Source organism: Papaver somniferum, unplaced genomic scaffold (genome assembly GCF_003573695.1).
Source record: "Papaver somniferum cultivar HN1 unplaced genomic scaffold, ASM357369v1 unplaced-scaffold_21, whole genome shotgun sequence".
In the NCBI taxonomy this organism is placed as follows: domain Eukaryota; kingdom Viridiplantae; phylum Streptophyta; class Magnoliopsida; order Ranunculales; family Papaveraceae; genus Papaver; species Papaver somniferum.
In genome coordinates, this window is record NW_020631041.1 from 9,805,939 (window position 1) to 9,822,388 (window position 16,450).

The window sequence follows — 16,450 nt, forward strand, 5'->3', positions numbered from 1 at the left end:
CCGAACCAGATTGATGTTTCCAAATAACAAATTGATGTTTGGCTCATACTATTTTCGAAATATAAGCCGAACCAGTATTTTTTTTTTCCGGCCTATTCAGGATGTTGTTCAGCTTACTATGAAACTTTCATATAAGCCGAACCACTGTCTAGCAAAAGGGTTGGAATTGAAAATTATAGGTTCGGCGCATGCTGCAAATAGATTCAGTGAGCCGAACCGTTCATCAATTTGTAGATTCGGCTCATAGATGTGAGCCGAACCTCAACCTGTTTCGCCGAACCATGATCCAAAAAACCTAACTTTTGATAATTGAGAGCTATAGAAGTGAGATTAAGCATAGGATAGAAGTGTACCTGTGTATCAAAAGCATTGGGTTCCTCATCAATGTCTTCATCATCAGGATTTGGCTCATAAAAATCATCATCTTGAGTTTGAGCTTGAGTTTGAGTGGGTGTAAAATCATTCTCACAATCTAAGAAATCAGCCATTTGGGAATCATTGGTGTAGTTGATGTGTATTTTCCTAGGTTTTTTAGATGAATTATGACCCTCCTCATCCTCCATTGAATCAAGAATTAAAATTTTCTCACTTTCTCCTTCTCTTTCTCTCCTTCTCAATAAAAACTTTGATCTTTTTCCCCAAAATTTTTCATCTAAACAACCTTTATAATTCTGAAAATTATCTAAATCACTAAACAAAATATTTAATCACTAATCAATATTACTAACACTAATACGTAAAGGGCAGATTTGCCATTAAAAAAAATTTGGGTTAAGGGGTTATCTGAATTTGCTATTTCACAACTTTTTTTGTCTTTATTTAATATGCCTAGAAAGATTTCAGTATGCCCAAAATCAGAATTTCTTTTTTTACCCTAATTCCCCTGATTCAAAACGGGATCGCTTTATCCAAATTCCCTAGAATAATCATACATTATCACACCAAGTCAGGCGAGTAGAGAGTATTGATTGAGGTGGTGGTCAGGTCAGGTCAGCCCTTTCTAGAGAAAAGTGGGTGAGAAGACCACGGAAAGAAAGTACTTACTTACTCTCACACACTCACACTCAAACTCAATTCATTTTCCAAACCCTAAAAAAATCTCTCAAATCTCATGGAAGAATCATCATACAACAACAACTCATCATCTTCTTCTTCAACAATTCGATTCCTAGGTATACTAAAACAACCAGCAACAACAAATAACAACAATCATACTTCTGATTCTTCAGACCTCCCATTCGAATTAGATGAGAGTGATGTAATCTGGTCTTCATCAGCACCATCAGCATCATCATCACCTGATTTACCAAACCAATCAATAACAGCAACTGATTTTATCATTACTGAATCGAATTCATCACCAACACTATCATCACCATCGACTCTATCGAATTCGTCTCCGAGAAATTCATTTCGGAGTGATAAATTCGGTTTATCAGCTGCATTATCTGATGATAATTACCATCATAATAATCATTTTCAGAAGAAAAGAAGTTTGAATTCTCCTTTATCAGCTGCTTCTACTGCTGTTAGAATGATTCCTCCTATTCCAATTCAAAGGTCCAACGGTGGCGGTGTTGGTTCGGGAGGCGGTGGTTCGGGTAGTGGTGGCGGTGGAGGGAGTTTCTTAGGTTTTTCATCTCTAGGGAAGTATCCTTATAATCAATCTGCACCTGTGAATGTTCCGGTGTGGCCTAATCGGAACCACCGATCCGGATCGGGAGGTAAAAAGGTTTATTATGAGGATGATGATGATGACGACGATGATGGGAGTTATGCTGAAATGCTTCCGCCTCATGAGATTGTTGCAAGGTCTCATCTGACTACTTTTTCAGTGTTTGAAGGTGTTGGTAGGACTCTTAAAGGTAGAGATCTTCGTCGTGTTCGGAATGCTGTTATGCAGAAAACAGGTTTCCTTGACTAGAATTCAACCTCCTTTTATTGTTTTTTCTTAGCTTAATTTTGTTAATTTCGATTCCATTTCATTTTATTTCATCCATGGTATAATTATTCCGGTTGAAAACTGTATATTATGGGTTCTTTTGTTGTTGTTCTTTTAAGTGTTATTGTAGACTATGTTCAATAATATATCCATATATATAACTTGGGATAATTTTAGTGAAGAATAGTACAACTTGTAAATTGGTTCTGATTGAATTGCTTCATTCGTTTTAGAGAGTATCTGGAATCAATCTCTTATTGTTAGCATTTAAGTGAACTAGTATTGGCTAGAAAAAAAGTCACTTTGTGAGTGTTTCCTGTAGTGAGTATTTTTGCTTTTAGACCTGTGAGCTTGTTGTCCAATTACAAGTTGCGAGCAAGGATCTGTGACGCTGTAAGTGGCTGAAAAGCAACATAACGGGTGGAAAGAGCACCTCATACTAGTGTTTCAGTTGTTGGTGTGCTGAAAAAGAATGACATATGGGTATGAAATTTAGTTAATGTTCTTTATTGTGTCTCCAACTCATATTAGTGAGGTTTTAGTAAAGTCCTATACGGCGTATAGAAATGTAAGATTTTACTGTTATGTGTTGCTCTAAATTCAATAATTGAAGATGTGGCTCTAATTGTTCCTGAAGGGACTTTGTATGAGGCTGAGATATGGGTTCCCATCAAAGATTCAAAATAGTTACACTTGAAATGATGGAAGATTCCATTAAAAGTGATGTAGATAAGTGACTTCAATTTTAGCCAGAAGTTCCTCAGCACAAGAAGATAATATTTTCTGAGCTTGATGTGGATACTGAATACACTTGAAAGCAGTGGTCCAACTTGAGATGATCAAACAAGTGGAGAAGCTTTGCAGATTGAACGGGTAAACAAGGGCGGCACCGTCCAGCATGAAGGATCGTACTACTAGCAGGAAAGATTTCACAGTCTTCAGTCTGCAGAAAGGTTCACTTGGAAACACACACTCCTGTTAATTAGGAAGGATGAGACTGTTTGGTAGGTAGATTTGGTTACTGCTGTACATTGTAAAGTCAGATTAATGTTAATTACTTGTGCCAGTCGGATGCAGACAGTGGATGTCCTGTCCAGGTAAGTTCATCCAATTAGAGCCAAAAAAAGGTAGCTATCACTCTGCTTTACTGTGTAGATCCACTTGGTGGTGTGACAGTGCGGGCTAGGCTGATGGTGATACCAGCTGCTGGGTACAATTTACACGGATTAGACATTGTCTGTTAAGAGCTCACCAGGTATATTAAGACAGGATTACAGGACTGAGTTGAGTCTTAGCCTAGAACTGACTGTGATAGAGGGTTAAATCCTGCTTTTGTGTTCTTATCCCACCTGAGAAGCGACAGCAACCATCTCTACCCAGGAGTTGGTGTCTGCAGGTCGAATCGTAAGTTGTTTTGATTCTAGTTTCTGTTCATGTGACAGATTGATTTCTCAGACAAGTCCTTGACTGCAGCAAGAAGTTCCAACTTACAGCTTTGAAATTGTGAGTTTTACTGCTTCACCATACCCTTGAAGCTCAACCCCAGGCTGACGGATCAACTGCAATATTTTAGTTTCCTTTCATCTGATGTTCTGTGTATTACTCCCTACCATTGCTTTTCCTTCAGATACTGCATCTCCTAATATATTTTTTTGCCGTGAAAGGTTATCCACCAAATGGCTCTCCAGTCCCAGTGTCCACTCAGAAAAAAGTAAAAAAGAGAAAAATAAATCTAATACAGAAAAAAGGAAATCAATCATCCCCCCTGGGCTGCTGCCGGCTACACAAAGGACAATGAGGGGTCCGTTCTCGCCCCACAGCCAAGAAGTACTATAAGATAATGGGAGTTGCGGATACTCAGGCTCTCTGCCCCCACAACCAAGAAAGAAGAATGGGAGTTGCTTGCAAGTACTAGTGGTCACTATTTGCTTACTAGTGTGAGTAGAACCAACCATAAGCAAAAGGATTCCATCCTGTGTAGATAACTATTTATGTCAACTTGCCCGAACATATCATGTGAAATGAATAGAATCACAAATAGTATAAAGAAAACGAATTAACAGCAACACTAGAGAGTGGGACTAAGATTGTGATCTTACTGGACATCTTTCTTTGTATCTTTTCTTTTCTCTTTTTCTTTTCGTTAGAATCTTATTTTCATCTATTAGCTCACTAGCTGTGCCAAGTGTTTGTCCCTACTGGACATTCGTTCTAGTGATCATGATTATTTTTATTTTTTTTTGATTCTGCACACGTCCGTCCACTGCCGTTCGATTTTGGTGCTGCCATGAATCAGGAATTACTCCGGCAAATGCTGATTCCAATCAATCATATATTAAGAGCGCATATTGGCTGTCTGCTGCATTTCGGCGCAACAAGAGAAAAATAAAAACAAAGAGCACGTTAGATCCTAGCTGGGTTAGGCTGCTCCTTAATTCCCGTAAGTGCGTCTACAGCTCAAGGTTAACTTACCTACCTAATCTAATCACCACTAGATTATCAATCATTGAATCATCCCGTCCATACAAAACTGAGTGAGTAGGACCCAATCGTCCCTTATTGTACGGTATGTACGCACACGTGTCGGATTCTTAAAATGCTACGTCAGCAACTTCTTTTTTATCCTCCTCCATCGGCCCTCAACCGAACCGAAGTCAGTGAGTAGTACCTCCCCCGGCTCCTTCTACTCACCAGTTCAACACTTTCTTCTTTCTTCTCTCGTTTGTTTCTCTCTCTCTCTGAGTTTGAGACTGAGTCTGACTCTCTCTCCCTAAAAGAGGAAAACGGCGTTTCTCATGGTGGACAGTCAGGTCAACTCATCATCATCACAACTGAGTCAGTTACAGTATTATTGACTCACTCGTCTTTCTTGTTAAACAAACAGATAGAAACAAATAGAGTCGTACTTGTACTACTCCGTCTTCGTTGTTATTGTCTGTTGCCGAAAGCAGCAGCAGCAGCAGCAGACTGTTTTTTTTTTTTTTAAAAAAATTATTTTTCTCTTGTTAAAATCTCTCATCGGGATAATCAACATCAAGCAGCAGCCAAGTGATATTGGTTGATGATGCGTAAAATGGGAAGCGCGAGAAAGAATTTCAGCGCAAATCCAGGGGATTATAAGTTATTAGAAGAAGTAGGTTACGGTGCAAGTGCTACTGTTTTTAGGGCGATCTATCTTCCTACTAATGAAGTTATTGCTGTAAAGTGCTTAGATCTTGATCGATGCAATAGTAATCTCGTCAGTTCTCTATCCCTCTTTATTGTCTCCTCATCTCATTAATTTCTTCAATTGACTTTTTTTTCTTCAATGATTGAGCTCAATTTTATAATTTAGGTTTTCTCGATTTTGAATTTGATTTTTTTGGGATTCTTTTGATTTAGTTCTTGTTCTGGCAAGATCTTAGATCAGGAAATTAGGTAAACACACACTTGGGGAAACATAAGATTAATTGGATTTTACTGTTTTCTTAGACAGGTAGTTGTTGAAACATAGCTAACAGTAACTTATAATTTTAGTGGAAATCCAGTTCATCTGGTTGGGATGAGGTTTTGGGGATATTTTTTTTTTTTAATGGATTGAATGTTTGTGTAGGATGACATACGTAAGGAGGCACAGACAATGATTTTGATTGATCATCCTAATGTGATTAAGGCGTTTTGTTCTTTTGTTGTGGAACAATGTCTGTGGGTGGTAATGCCATTTATGGCTGAAGGTTCTTGTCTACACCTAATGAAGATTGCATACCCAGATGGATTTGAAGAGTTTGTAATTGCTACTATCCTTAAAGAAACACTTAAAGCTTTGGAGTACTTGCATCGGCATGGGCATATACATCGTGACATCAAGGTTTGTTTTATCACATTCAAGTGTATTACTAGTAATGGAAATGTGATCCTTGGTGATTTATATGGAGTGATTAATTGAGTAAAGGAATGGATCTATGTAGGCTGGAAATATACTGCTTGATAGCGATGGAATAGTGAAGCTTGGGGATTTCGGTGTGTCAGCTTGTATGTTTGACAAGGGTGACAGGCAACGCTCAAGGAATACTTTTGTAGGAACTCCATGCTGGTCAGTTGATTTTTTTTTCTCCTCCTAACAAGTTTTGTTCTCAATGAAAATCTACTATTTATTCCTTCTTTTCTTTCTTCAATGCCATACACAATTTGAATTCCGAAACATACCCCACATTTTACAGGATGGCTCCAGAAGTTTTGCAGCCGGGAAGTGGATACGATTTTAAGTGAGTGTTGTCTTTTTATCTCTTGCAGTTTTTGATTAGCAGGTGTCTGCCTTTTTCTTTGTATAATAACATATATGGACTGTTCACTGCAATCTTAACGAACTGACGTTCCATCAACACCTTGCAGAGCTGATATCTGGTCATTTGGGATAACTGCTTTAGAGTTGGCCCATGGTCATGCTCCATTCTCCAAGTACCCTCCGATGAAGGTAAAAACAGTTTGTGAATGCTTCTAAACTACTAATTCAGTATTTCGAAAGAGCTTTTGACTTATATGTCTTCTGGTGGTAGGTTCTTCTAATGACCATCCAGAATGCCCCTCCTGGACTCGATTATGATCGAGATAAAAAGTTTTCCAAGGTATGACTTGTCGTTCTGGGTAGTGAATTATTTAGGGGGCCAATCATATCCATGCCACTGATCGGTCCTTCATATTTTTCTAAGTTTGTTGTCACACCTCATATTGTTAATCTATTATAAGATTTTGCTATCACTAAACATGTTCTAATTAGAGGATTTCCAGTTGTCATCAGTCCTTTAAAGAGATGGTTGCCATGTGCTTGGTGAAAGATCAAACAAAGAGGCCAACTGCGGAAAAATTATTAAAGCATTCTTTTTTCAAACATGCAAAACCTCCAGAGCTTTCTGTAAAGAACCTTTTGAAAGATTTGCCACCACTTTGGGACCGCGTAAAGGCCCTCCAGGTTGTCATTTTTACCATTGTGATGCAGATGATTTTGTTTTGTTCTTTGTGGTTTTTACTATCGAAGAATTTTGATCTTATTACCTTCTTACAGCTCAAAGATGCTGCACAATTAGCATTGAAGAAAATGCCCTCAGCAGAGCAAGAAGCAATATCACAGGTCAGAGTTTCTAATTAGTATTGTTGAAGTCTTTTATTTCGTTTGTAGATGTTGGTATATGTTTTTCACTTTCTAGTTTTTAGATCTTCTAGACGGACTCTTATCACATGCATGGTTAATTTTTTTCCTAGTACTCATTCGGGGATTTCCTGGTGCTTTCTGTAACAGAGCGAGTACAAGCGAGGTGTGAGTGCCTGGAACTTCGATGTTGAAGACTTGAAAGCTCAAGCGTCCCTGGTATGTCTCAGTTTTGTTTCACTCTATAGGTTCAAAATTGTTCCCGTTTGAAGGCAATCAACATAAAGAACGGCCGTGTTACTGTTATTTTTTTTGATATTGTAGTACGTATGTCTCGGGGATAGCTTTACTTACTTCTCCACCTCATTTAGGTTCATGATTATGATGATGAGCAAGGGCTGAAAGAAGAAGACGAGTCCATGGATTTATTTTCTAATCACAAGGTTCTTTTCCTATATCATCCTAAGTCTATGAATTTCTTAACTCGTAGGCTCTCAGGAAACCAGGGAGTTAAAGAATATGGTTAGATGCTTTTACATTAATGATCCATATGTAGTAAATTTTCTGGAAGATTAACTTGTTGTTGTTCTTATTGCAGCAATTATCTTCATCTAAATCGAATTTGGCAAATTCCCCTCCAAATAGAAGTGCTCTGAGGTAAGTTTTTCAAGTGGCTGAGTTAACCAAAGTTCCTGGAATCGTATAATCTTCTGGTGCTGTTTCATGTTGTATTTTCTCAATTTTAAGCCGTCTTGGTACTGCATTGCTATTGTGCACGATTGTGATCTTATTTTGCCACCCTTACTTTGCAGGGGTAGTGTAAGCAGTGCTGAACTATCACAGTATGGGTGCTCGAATGGAAAAGGGGTAATTGTGGAACCTAATTGTAATAATGGCAGTCAAGAAAAATCTGATCTGTGTGAAAAAGAGGTATTGGGTAGTGACTCAGTGTTGTCAACACCAGACAAGGGTGTGGTGCAAGGTCCACCTCAAAACCAAACTGTTACAGGCCGCCAAACTCGAAGTGGACCACTCATGCCTAATGCTGTGCTTTCTCATTCACAATCAGAAAGAGGGCGTTTATATGAAAGGTAAGTGGTCATTTTGTATGAATCATCTAGATCATTGTGTTAACGCTTCTTTAATTTCTTGTTGCAAATCTGAATATTTTATCATGGCAAGCTCAGATTCACCTCTTGTTTGAAATGAGGATGGAAAATAACACGTGTACACTAGCTAGAAAAGAAACATATTTTGGTCATCAGGATGTAAACGGCTCAAAGATTGTTTATTTGGTGCAGCTAGAGATGACCTATAAAATATATGAAAATTAAAAGACGGGTTTAGTTTTACTCTATTCAACTCCTTTTACATAATTGCCACCTTACTCCACTGGAAGTTGATCATATTGCTGGTATTCTTATTTCTGAAGGTGTGTGGCGGAGAACCAACCAGTGCCTGAGAAAGGCAAATCCAATGTACGAAGGGCTCCCAGCTTTAGTGGCCCTCTAATGCTCCCAAACCGAGCTTCTGCAAACAGTTTATCAGCTCCAATATGGCCTTCAGGAGGTAATCAGATAGGGGGAGTCGTGATAGAACAGTTCATCTTGTCATTATTAATATAGTTGATAGTAATTACAGTAGCAAATTTGGAATACAGCTTAAACAATGAGTTAACATTAGTAACTCATTCCAATAATCCTGTTCCCTCTCTAGGATTCAGAGATGAGGATAAATCAAAGGGCAATGTGGTACAAATTAAAAAAGGCCGGTTTTCAGTGACGTCTGAGAGTTTGGATCCTGGAAAGGTAGGAAAACTTCCGTCTGATATCTGGGCTTCACCTATTCCTACTTATTGAATTGTGTTGACATCTCCATTCTACAGGACTTCCCTTCATGTACAGTTCCACGAGGATCGTCAACGGTTAGTAAGCTATTCTGTAAGCTTCTTACTTGATAATCTAATAAAATATGGACTTCTCTTTGACATTTTACTATTGTGATTCCAGGGGTCGTCGCCTCTTAGAAAATCTGCAAGTGTAGGCGAATGGCTATTTGATGCTAGACCAATGGTAAGTGTGCTTGCCTTGATATTCTCTTTTATTAATTTAAGTGGTTGTCTATTCCAATAAATAGGACCACATTTTCTGACAAGGTTCCTGCTGAGGATATGCCGTATCTCGTATACTAAGGGGAACCTTGGGGCTTGGAGACCAATATTCTTTTGTTTTAATAAACCTGTTTTTATGTTGGTTCTTATTGAGAGATGTCAAATTAGCAACGACTCTAGTCTGTATGGTTATCCCCAGGATTATTATTATTCATTACAATAAGCTGCAATTGCGATGTCCTTTTTCTGTTTTCAGCCTAACAACCTATCACCAAAGGAAGGGAGCAACAACGCGGTGCCTACATCGCTTCTCATGCCTCACCTTCAGAATATATTACAGCAGACCACGATACAACAAGTAACGAAAAATTATTTGATATGTTCTTCAAAAAGTCTTACATATTGCCATAACTGATACTAAGGTTCCCTAAAGAACTACGTTTGGTAAAAGAAACTCTGGCTTCCTTCTTAGATATTTTGTGTGCCCTTCCAGGATCTCATTACGAATTTGTTGAGTACCTTGCAACTAACTGACGTAGTAGATGGTGAGTGGAAGATAGCTTTTACCTTGTTTCCTTCTAATAATTAATGAGTGGTTATCATTTTGGTTGATGGAATGCAACTATGTTTCAGGTGGCCATACAGGAAATACGCAAGTACAACCTTTAGAAAACAATGCAGCTGTAAGTAAATCATCTGTGTTTGAGAACTTTGTATTAATAGTAGCAGTTTTCTATCTTGTTCTCTTCATGGGACTGAACACGAACATAAATCGGTTGTGTGTGTAAAGCGATTTGCATAACTGTATTTGCTGCCAAAAAGTGAAATTGAACATAAAAAACCTTTGAAAATTAACGTTGCTTTATGTAATTGGCTCATGGCTGACCATACTATTAATGCATTGTTGCCACAGGTGGACCCAGCTGCTTCCGAACGAGAGCGGTTATTACTACTTAAAGTTTCAGAACTTCAGGCCAGGTATGCCGTCAAATTAAAACATAAACAAAAGAATGAGCTTGGATAATGGTTTAGCATATCGATTCAGCATTGGATGTATTTGTGGATTCTTAATAATCTTAGCAACATATAACTTGATTAGATGTTTAAAGATCCTCCCTTTTCTGCAGAATGATCACTTTAACGGACGAACTTACTTCTGAGAAGTTGAAACACTTACAGGTGAGTCTCTAAGCACAAGTCATATTTAACTATACACACAATTTTATGGACCCATTATTGCTTATCTTATGATGGATGTCATGATAGGATATTCTGCACAACATTTTTTCAATCTACCGTGGACATGGTGGTTGCCTTGTAATGTTTCTGATGGCTAACTAACACACTTCAGTTACCGGCGTATGTTGGTGTATAATCAAAAACTAACAAACAAGCAACCTCTTGATCAGATCATTACATATGTTTGTGTTCTGTGTATATATATTTATCTAAATGAGTTGAATTTGTATTTCTGCAATGCAGTTAAAACAACAACTAAGTTATATGTCCGGTCGAGAAGAAGGAAGTAGCAGAAAAGGAGAAAGGGAGAGTTGAAGAAACCAAATTCCTGATCACTGTAAAAAGCGCAAAGCACCATGTAATTCAGGTAAAATATCTAGCCCCTAATGATTACGCTGCTGTCGGTTTATTTTATTTTCCCTTGTTTGTAACTTTTGCAAGGGTTTTAACCTTAACAGAACCTTGTAGAAAGAAGCGAAAGCTGGAGCAGAGCGGGCGGCCATTTTAGTTCCTTGGCCTTTGATATTCCAATTATTTATTGAAGGAACTTGTGTGAAAGATCTCACAGCCTTCTCAGCGTGATGTCGAATACAGAAACAAGAAAACATGAACGGAAACAAAAAAAATCTAGTTATCTCAGAAACAGTAAATTCATTCGGTTTCATTCATTATAAAGTGCACAGAGTTGAAACCTGAGCAGTGACTATGATTTGTAGTAGAAGTAGTAGAAGCGATAGAAGAGATCAGTTTCCGGCGAAGCCAATTATTTATAAACCGGCGACCTGGAATTTGGGCTGTTTGGTTGGCAATGGTGGTGTTGTATTTATATTTACTAAAAAAAAAAAGAAATAATTATACATTTGAAAAAAAATAAATGCACATCTTGTCCATGGCTAAGCAATAAGGCTGCATGGTGTAGTATTATGGCAAAAAAAAGTTGTCACTGCCAATTGTTTGGCTATTGTATTTTTGAGGTTTGTTCAATGTATTGTTATTGCCTTTCTGGTTCTTTGGCCGTTTCTTTCTTCAATCTGGATCTGAAAATCAAATTCATGCATATATCAAAAAATTCCATTCCTGATCTGGTCTGGTCTGTTTGATAATGGTGAAGTGATGCGTACAATGGATGTGTTCATGGTTGCTTTACAAAGCTACTGACAGCAACAAGATTCGAAGAACAGTGCATCCAAATATGAAATACCAAATTCATTCATAGATTTGACGGTCGGGACCCCAAGAGAATTGTTCAACATAAAGCTAACATGGGGGTGGGGGGAATGTCTGGGCTCTAAATATTATGCATCTAATTATTGGATTCCTACATTTCCTGATGATGAACGTGGTGGCCTTATATTTAGGCCACCACACCTCTCCACTCTCCACTCTTCATCTTCCAATCACCACCACCATCAATAGACTTCACTGTTCTCTAATATCCAAGACATCTGGTTGCTGTAAAAATGAGGGTAAGTTTGTTTGTTTCCCCATACATGCATACATACCCATAGGTGACCACTCCGAATCCATTCAGGGTCACTAGGGATATGGGATTCTTGAGACTGTTTTTTAAGTTGTATTAATTCTGAAGTTGTTTTTGGAAATGCAGATTTTCAACTGGGTGCAAGGGAAGCTCAACAATAATGACATGGTTTCCCACAAAAGAGGTTTCATTTCGCCGCTAGTAACTGATTACATTTTAGTTTACATGTTTCTCAATGTCTAACTTTTCTTCTTTGTTGACATTTATGCAGGAATTAGTGTTGCTAATGAGATTGTAGATACTCGAGTGTTAGTAGATACTGTGAACTTAGATGACATTCTAGCAATTGGAACGTTCGGGTTTGATCAGTCGAATCCCTTCAACTCCGAAACTGAAGAGGATGACATAGCAGATTCCAAGTCGTTGGTTGTTGAATGTTGTCAGGAAACAGAAGCTGGACAGGAAACCAACATGAGTATTTCAAAACCAACCATTGATACTTTTGTAGCTACTGCAAATGAAGTTTGTCTGTTTGATAATGAAATGCTTAATAACCAACCGGAAAACGATGATGAGAAGAAGAATAAAATGACGCTTTCTGACTTGTTCTTAGCGGATGACTACTTCTTCCGCAATCCAGATAATAATGTTGCTGCTGATGTTAAGAAACCATCAGATTGCCGCAATAGTTGTGAGGAGAGTGTACATACTAGTACTCCACCGTCTGCTTCTGCTGCACTGGTCCAAACAAAGGATAAAAAAACCAGCTGCTCATTCATCCACAAGTTGCCAATACCTTGTATGACCGCCGGGAAAGATTCTTCCTGCTTCTTATATTCTCGCCTACCAACACGAAAAATACACCGAGTCAGTAAAATGCTCTTTCACTTTTTTTCTACGTACATAGATTGAACTATATGTAGGCATTCTGTAAAGATTGTGAGTTCTGGTATTTACATATATTTTCCAAATGCGTGTGCAGATGATGGCTGAAGTGTTGAAGAAGAAAAAAAAGATTCATCCTGCAGCAGCTCAGGTTGCAGACAGTACTGAATCAAAGATAATAAAAGTTTGTCATTAACAAGCTACTAGGATATCATGGGATACAAAAGAAGTACGGCTGATGAAATCAAGGAAATCTCTTGTCAAAACACCATTGTTTTTGACAATCCTGCCAAGTGGTGACGGCAGCAATTAAGGGACAATCCTAGCTAGCTCCAATGGATATATTCTGTGTATCCATCTAAAAGTTTGGAGTGTGTATGTGTGTTTTCGCTTTTTTGGGTTGTCTGTAAAGCTTCCTAGGTTTTCTTCTCTGTTTGGGGTCTTTTGGTTTGTGCATAACTACCAGTCAGCATGAGATGGTCAAGAAAATATCTTGTTCACTTTCTCAATGGTTTGTCAAGACGGAAATTCAATGGAGATTGTTTGACAAAAATTAGTTGGTTGCAGCATCATTAATGTTTTGATTTTTACATAGAAAATAATGCAATTTGAGTCCTAAAATTAGGCTGTTTTTTAGAGAAAATAAACAAAGGAAAAATGCTTGAGCCGATGGGGAAGTTGACACACAAGGAAAACGAGGAAACAAACCAAACAACTTTTCAGAATGTTTGAATTTTAGTTCAGTGGAAACACCACTTCTGAATTTCAATGGCAGCCTACTACTACTTTCTTCTTGTCATAACTGTAACCTCTTTATGCTCTGAATATCATGTTAAACAACCATCTACGTATATATCACTCGACTTCGGGTCTCTTTTCGTGTTGTCCACGGACTCCACGTTATTTGCACAAAGAAGGTCCATTCAAACACGGAAAATACATGAAATTTTCATGGGTAACTACAGTCAACATATTTAAATTTATTTGTAAAAATAAAATAAATTCTAGTTTGACAGAGAAATGAGACTCCAGAATTACTGGAGAGACGGTAGAGAGACTTATATATTTTATTTATTTATTTATTTATATGAAGAGCTATAATTCGTCTTCTGTGATGTAGTAGCTAGCTGGTGGTGAGTACAATAAATAAATTGGATAGAGATGCAGAGAAGTTATATTTAATACACTTACCAGCAGAAAAAGGTAACAAAAAGTTGGGTGGAGAGAATTTAAATGAGAGCCTCCTCAGTCAAAAGTAGTTGAAGAAGAAGAAGAAGATCCAAGCAACTACTTCTGCACTTGAATTGTAAAGGCTAGTTACTTTCATCATCAACAACAAACAGATCCTCCTCTTGAGTACAAGAAATGAAGATCCATTCTTATGAGGATTTGTTGAAGCACAATCAAAACAAGGATTGCTGGCTTCTTATCTCTGGCAAGGTCAGAATCAGACCTGCTGCTGTTTTTGTTAATTTTCACTTTGAATTAGATATTTCCAGTATTAGATCTAAGGATCTAGTATATGCTATTTTCCTGTTTACATACTGCTAAACTAGATGCAGAAACTTAAACTATTTTTTTTTAGGTCTATGATGTGACAGAATTCATGGAAGATCATCCTGGAGGTGACCAAGTCTTGCTAACAGCAGCTGGTAATTTGAAATTGCATTCCATTTACAACTCTGTATTTTGTATGTGATTGCAGAAATTGATTATGAATATGGATCTGATGTGCAGGAAAAGATGCAACTGAAGATTTTGAAGATGTGGGTCACAGTGAATCTGCCAAAGACATGTTGGTGAAATACTACATCGGAGACATTGACAGTTCAACTATTCCGGTGAAACGTCAATACACTCCGGCCGGACAGCAGACTAAAGCGGCAACAGGTACCCTGGACACGACTTCAGGTTTCGGAGTTAAGATTTTGCAGTTCCTTGTGCCTCTCTTGATTCTTGGCTTAGCTTTTGGCATCCGCCAATATGCCAAGAAGCTGGACTAGACGGACAAACTGGTTCTATTTCAGAGCTTAATGGACATTAGTATGTTCTGATTTCTAATTATGTGTTTTCTGCATTCTGTTTTCTTTTGTTCTGGACGCGAATGTCTGTTAGTCCTAATAGCAGCTACAAATTCATTTGGTTGGAGTCCTGAAATTTGAAGTTTCTCATTCTCTAAATCATATGTTGTTACTCAAGAAGCTTTAAGAATAGCTAAGATCTTTTTCATTGAATTACTAAAGGAAATGAACACACACAAAACTGCAAATCAAATGCTTTTCGATCTATTTAACTGCAAATGAATAGCTAAGAAGCATTTTTGAAGAAAATATAATGCTTTTCGATCTATTTAACTGATACTCTAGGGTTTTTCAAAAAGACTAGTGCTCTAGTGCACCTTAAGCCATCGGAACGACAGTTTCAAAAATTCGAGGCTATTTCTGAGGTGGACTCACTAGAGCCCTTGGATCATTATTAATTTTTGAGTTAGGGTGAAACTGGAAATTATCAAATTGCCATCGATTTAACTGATATCGTAGGGTTCTTCAAAAAAAACTAGTGCTATCACGTGCTCAAGTGCATCATAAACATGCACCTTAAGACATCTGATTTACTATTATGGAGATTCCATATAAATGGATGTCAAATCTGATAACTTAAAAATACATGCTCATAAACTGTCGTACACCCGAATGCGTGAGAACAAAACACTTACAAGAAAAATGAACGATAGTTTCACAAATTCCAGGCTATTTCTGAGGAGGACTTAGTTATTTCTACGATGGGGTGAAACTGGAACAAAGTTCTAGTGAGATCTAGAGAGGGATGATGAAGATGAACAAGTTTCCAATGCATAGGCAAATCCAGGATTTCAAGATAGAGGGAGCAGAAAAAGTAATACACAACAAATATATCAACCAATTTTTTCTTTTTTTCAATATTAGACCGTATACTTCGATGCCTAATAGCCTTCGATACACCTAACAGAATATACAAAACACCCAAATACCCAAAAAATACCTTCTATGCAGTATAATTATCCAGAATATGTATTGTATGCTTACAAAATACCCAACTCATACTATATTCAGCGATGCTATTGCTCGCGATGTGTTATCATATTTGAAATCGTGTAATGATTTTGTCATTACTAATACTATAAAAAACTTTTCATTCAATGTATGTTAGTAAATAGATATTCATTACCAATAAGGTTTCACAAATTTACTTAATCAGTTCATGGAAATTTCTTTAGGAATTAGGAAATATTTGAGTTATTACGTGGCTCCGTCGATACGATCCGGAAGAGAAAAACGAATTGGTGTTTGCAGGAGGAAGTTTAATGGGCTAAGTTTTGGGCTTGAGGAGAGCAAATATTATGAAACCTGTTTTGAGGCATAATCAAATGTTTTGAGGCATACATCTGTCTAAGTTCGGTTGAAAAGTTATCAGCCGAACCTAGACAAAAACATAAGTTATCAGCCGAACCTTGAGAATGCCTCAAAATATGTTTCAATATTATTGTCAGCGTAGTTAGTTGGCTAACGGGCTTGAGGGGCACAAATATTATTATGGGCTTACTTAAGTACTAAGAGGCTTAGTGGGGATTTCCGTAAGTTCGTTGTTTTTAGGCATACCTAAATCTTTCTAGGCATACAAAACAATAGT

At 37.6% G+C, this 16,450-nt stretch overlaps 3 protein-coding genes across 7 annotated transcripts; all 3 read left to right on the plus strand.

Annotated features, from left to right (window-relative positions):
- The first annotated feature begins 2,329 nt into the window (after nucleotides 1–2,329).
- Nucleotides 2,330–11,446, plus strand: LOC113339407 (germinal center kinase 3-like). Of its 5 annotated transcripts, XM_026584693.1 has the most exons (24): nucleotides 2,330–3,197; nucleotides 3,385–3,445; nucleotides 3,607–3,879; nucleotides 5,535–5,789; nucleotides 5,890–6,014; nucleotides 6,142–6,186; nucleotides 6,314–6,395; nucleotides 6,478–6,546; nucleotides 6,720–6,890; nucleotides 6,984–7,049; nucleotides 7,218–7,286; nucleotides 7,439–7,510; nucleotides 7,666–7,724; nucleotides 7,880–8,158; nucleotides 8,500–8,636; nucleotides 8,784–8,875; nucleotides 8,953–8,991; nucleotides 9,077–9,139; nucleotides 9,434–9,535; nucleotides 9,671–9,722; nucleotides 9,811–9,860; nucleotides 10,091–10,155; nucleotides 10,305–10,356; nucleotides 10,444–10,596. In XM_026584693.1, exons 4-24 carry the CDS (start codon nucleotides 5,562–5,564, stop codon nucleotides 10,516–10,518), a joined length of 1,992 nt encoding a protein of 663 aa, XP_026440478.1. In that variant the 5' UTR covers nucleotides 2,330–3,197; nucleotides 3,385–3,445; nucleotides 3,607–3,879; nucleotides 5,535–5,561; the 3' UTR covers nucleotides 10,519–10,596. The 5 variants fall into 5 exon arrangements, with proteins under 5 accessions (XP_026440478.1, XP_026440475.1, XP_026440476.1 ...); XM_026584691.1 differs by lacking the exons at nucleotides 2,330–3,197; nucleotides 3,385–3,445; nucleotides 3,607–3,879; nucleotides 10,444–10,596 and adding exons at nucleotides 4,592–5,180; nucleotides 10,660–10,783; nucleotides 10,875–11,446; XM_026584692.1 differs by lacking the exons at nucleotides 2,330–3,197; nucleotides 3,385–3,445; nucleotides 3,607–3,879; nucleotides 10,444–10,596 and adding exons at nucleotides 4,592–5,180; nucleotides 10,660–10,783; nucleotides 10,885–11,446.
- A 284-nt stretch (nucleotides 11,447–11,730) lies between these two features.
- LOC113339408 lies at nucleotides 11,731–13,449 on the plus strand. Its single transcript, XM_026584695.1, has 4 exons — nucleotides 11,731–11,882; nucleotides 12,023–12,080; nucleotides 12,168–12,763; nucleotides 12,879–13,449. Exons 1-4 carry the CDS (start codon nucleotides 11,877–11,879, stop codon nucleotides 12,975–12,977), a joined length of 759 nt encoding a protein of 252 aa, XP_026440480.1. The 5' UTR covers nucleotides 11,731–11,876; the 3' UTR covers nucleotides 12,978–13,449.
- A 334-nt stretch (nucleotides 13,450–13,783) lies between these two features.
- Nucleotides 13,784–15,018, plus strand: LOC113339410 (cytochrome b5-like). Its single transcript, XM_026584696.1, has 3 exons — nucleotides 13,784–14,221; nucleotides 14,367–14,433; nucleotides 14,519–15,018. The coding sequence occupies exons 1-3, from the start codon at nucleotides 14,147–14,149 to the stop codon at nucleotides 14,782–14,784; spliced, it is 408 nt and encodes a 135-aa protein (XP_026440481.1). The 5' UTR covers nucleotides 13,784–14,146; the 3' UTR covers nucleotides 14,785–15,018.
- The last annotated feature ends 1,432 nt before the right edge of the window (nucleotides 15,019–16,450 follow it).

Coding starts and splice junctions, on each gene's coding strand:
- LOC113339407 (XM_026584690.1), top strand. CDS start 5,004: ATGATGCGTAAAATGGGAAGCGCGAGAAAGAATTTCAGCGCAAATCCA. Junction 6,547..6,719: donor GAGATAAAAAGTTTTCCAAG/GTATGACTTGTC, acceptor AGTTGTCATCAG/TCCTTTAAAGAGATGGTTGC. Junction 10,156..10,304: donor GTTTCAGAACTTCAGGCCAG/GTATGCCGTCAA, acceptor CCTTTTCTGCAG/AATGATCACTTTAACGGACG.
- LOC113339408 (XM_026584695.1), top strand. Junction 12,081..12,167: donor CATGGTTTCCCACAAAAGAG/GTTTCATTTCGC, acceptor ACATTTATGCAG/GAATTAGTGTTGCTAATGAG. Junction 12,764..12,878: donor CAACACGAAAAATACACCGA/GTCAGTAAAATG, acceptor ATGCGTGTGCAG/ATGATGGCTGAAGTGTTGAA.
- LOC113339410 (XM_026584696.1), top strand. CDS start 14,147: ATGAAGATCCATTCTTATGAGGATTTGTTGAAGCACAATCAAAACAAG. Junction 14,222..14,366: donor GGCTTCTTATCTCTGGCAAG/GTCAGAATCAGA, acceptor ATTTTTTTTTAG/GTCTATGATGTGACAGAATT. Junction 14,434..14,518: donor AGTCTTGCTAACAGCAGCTG/GTAATTTGAAAT, acceptor TCTGATGTGCAG/GAAAAGATGCAACTGAAGAT.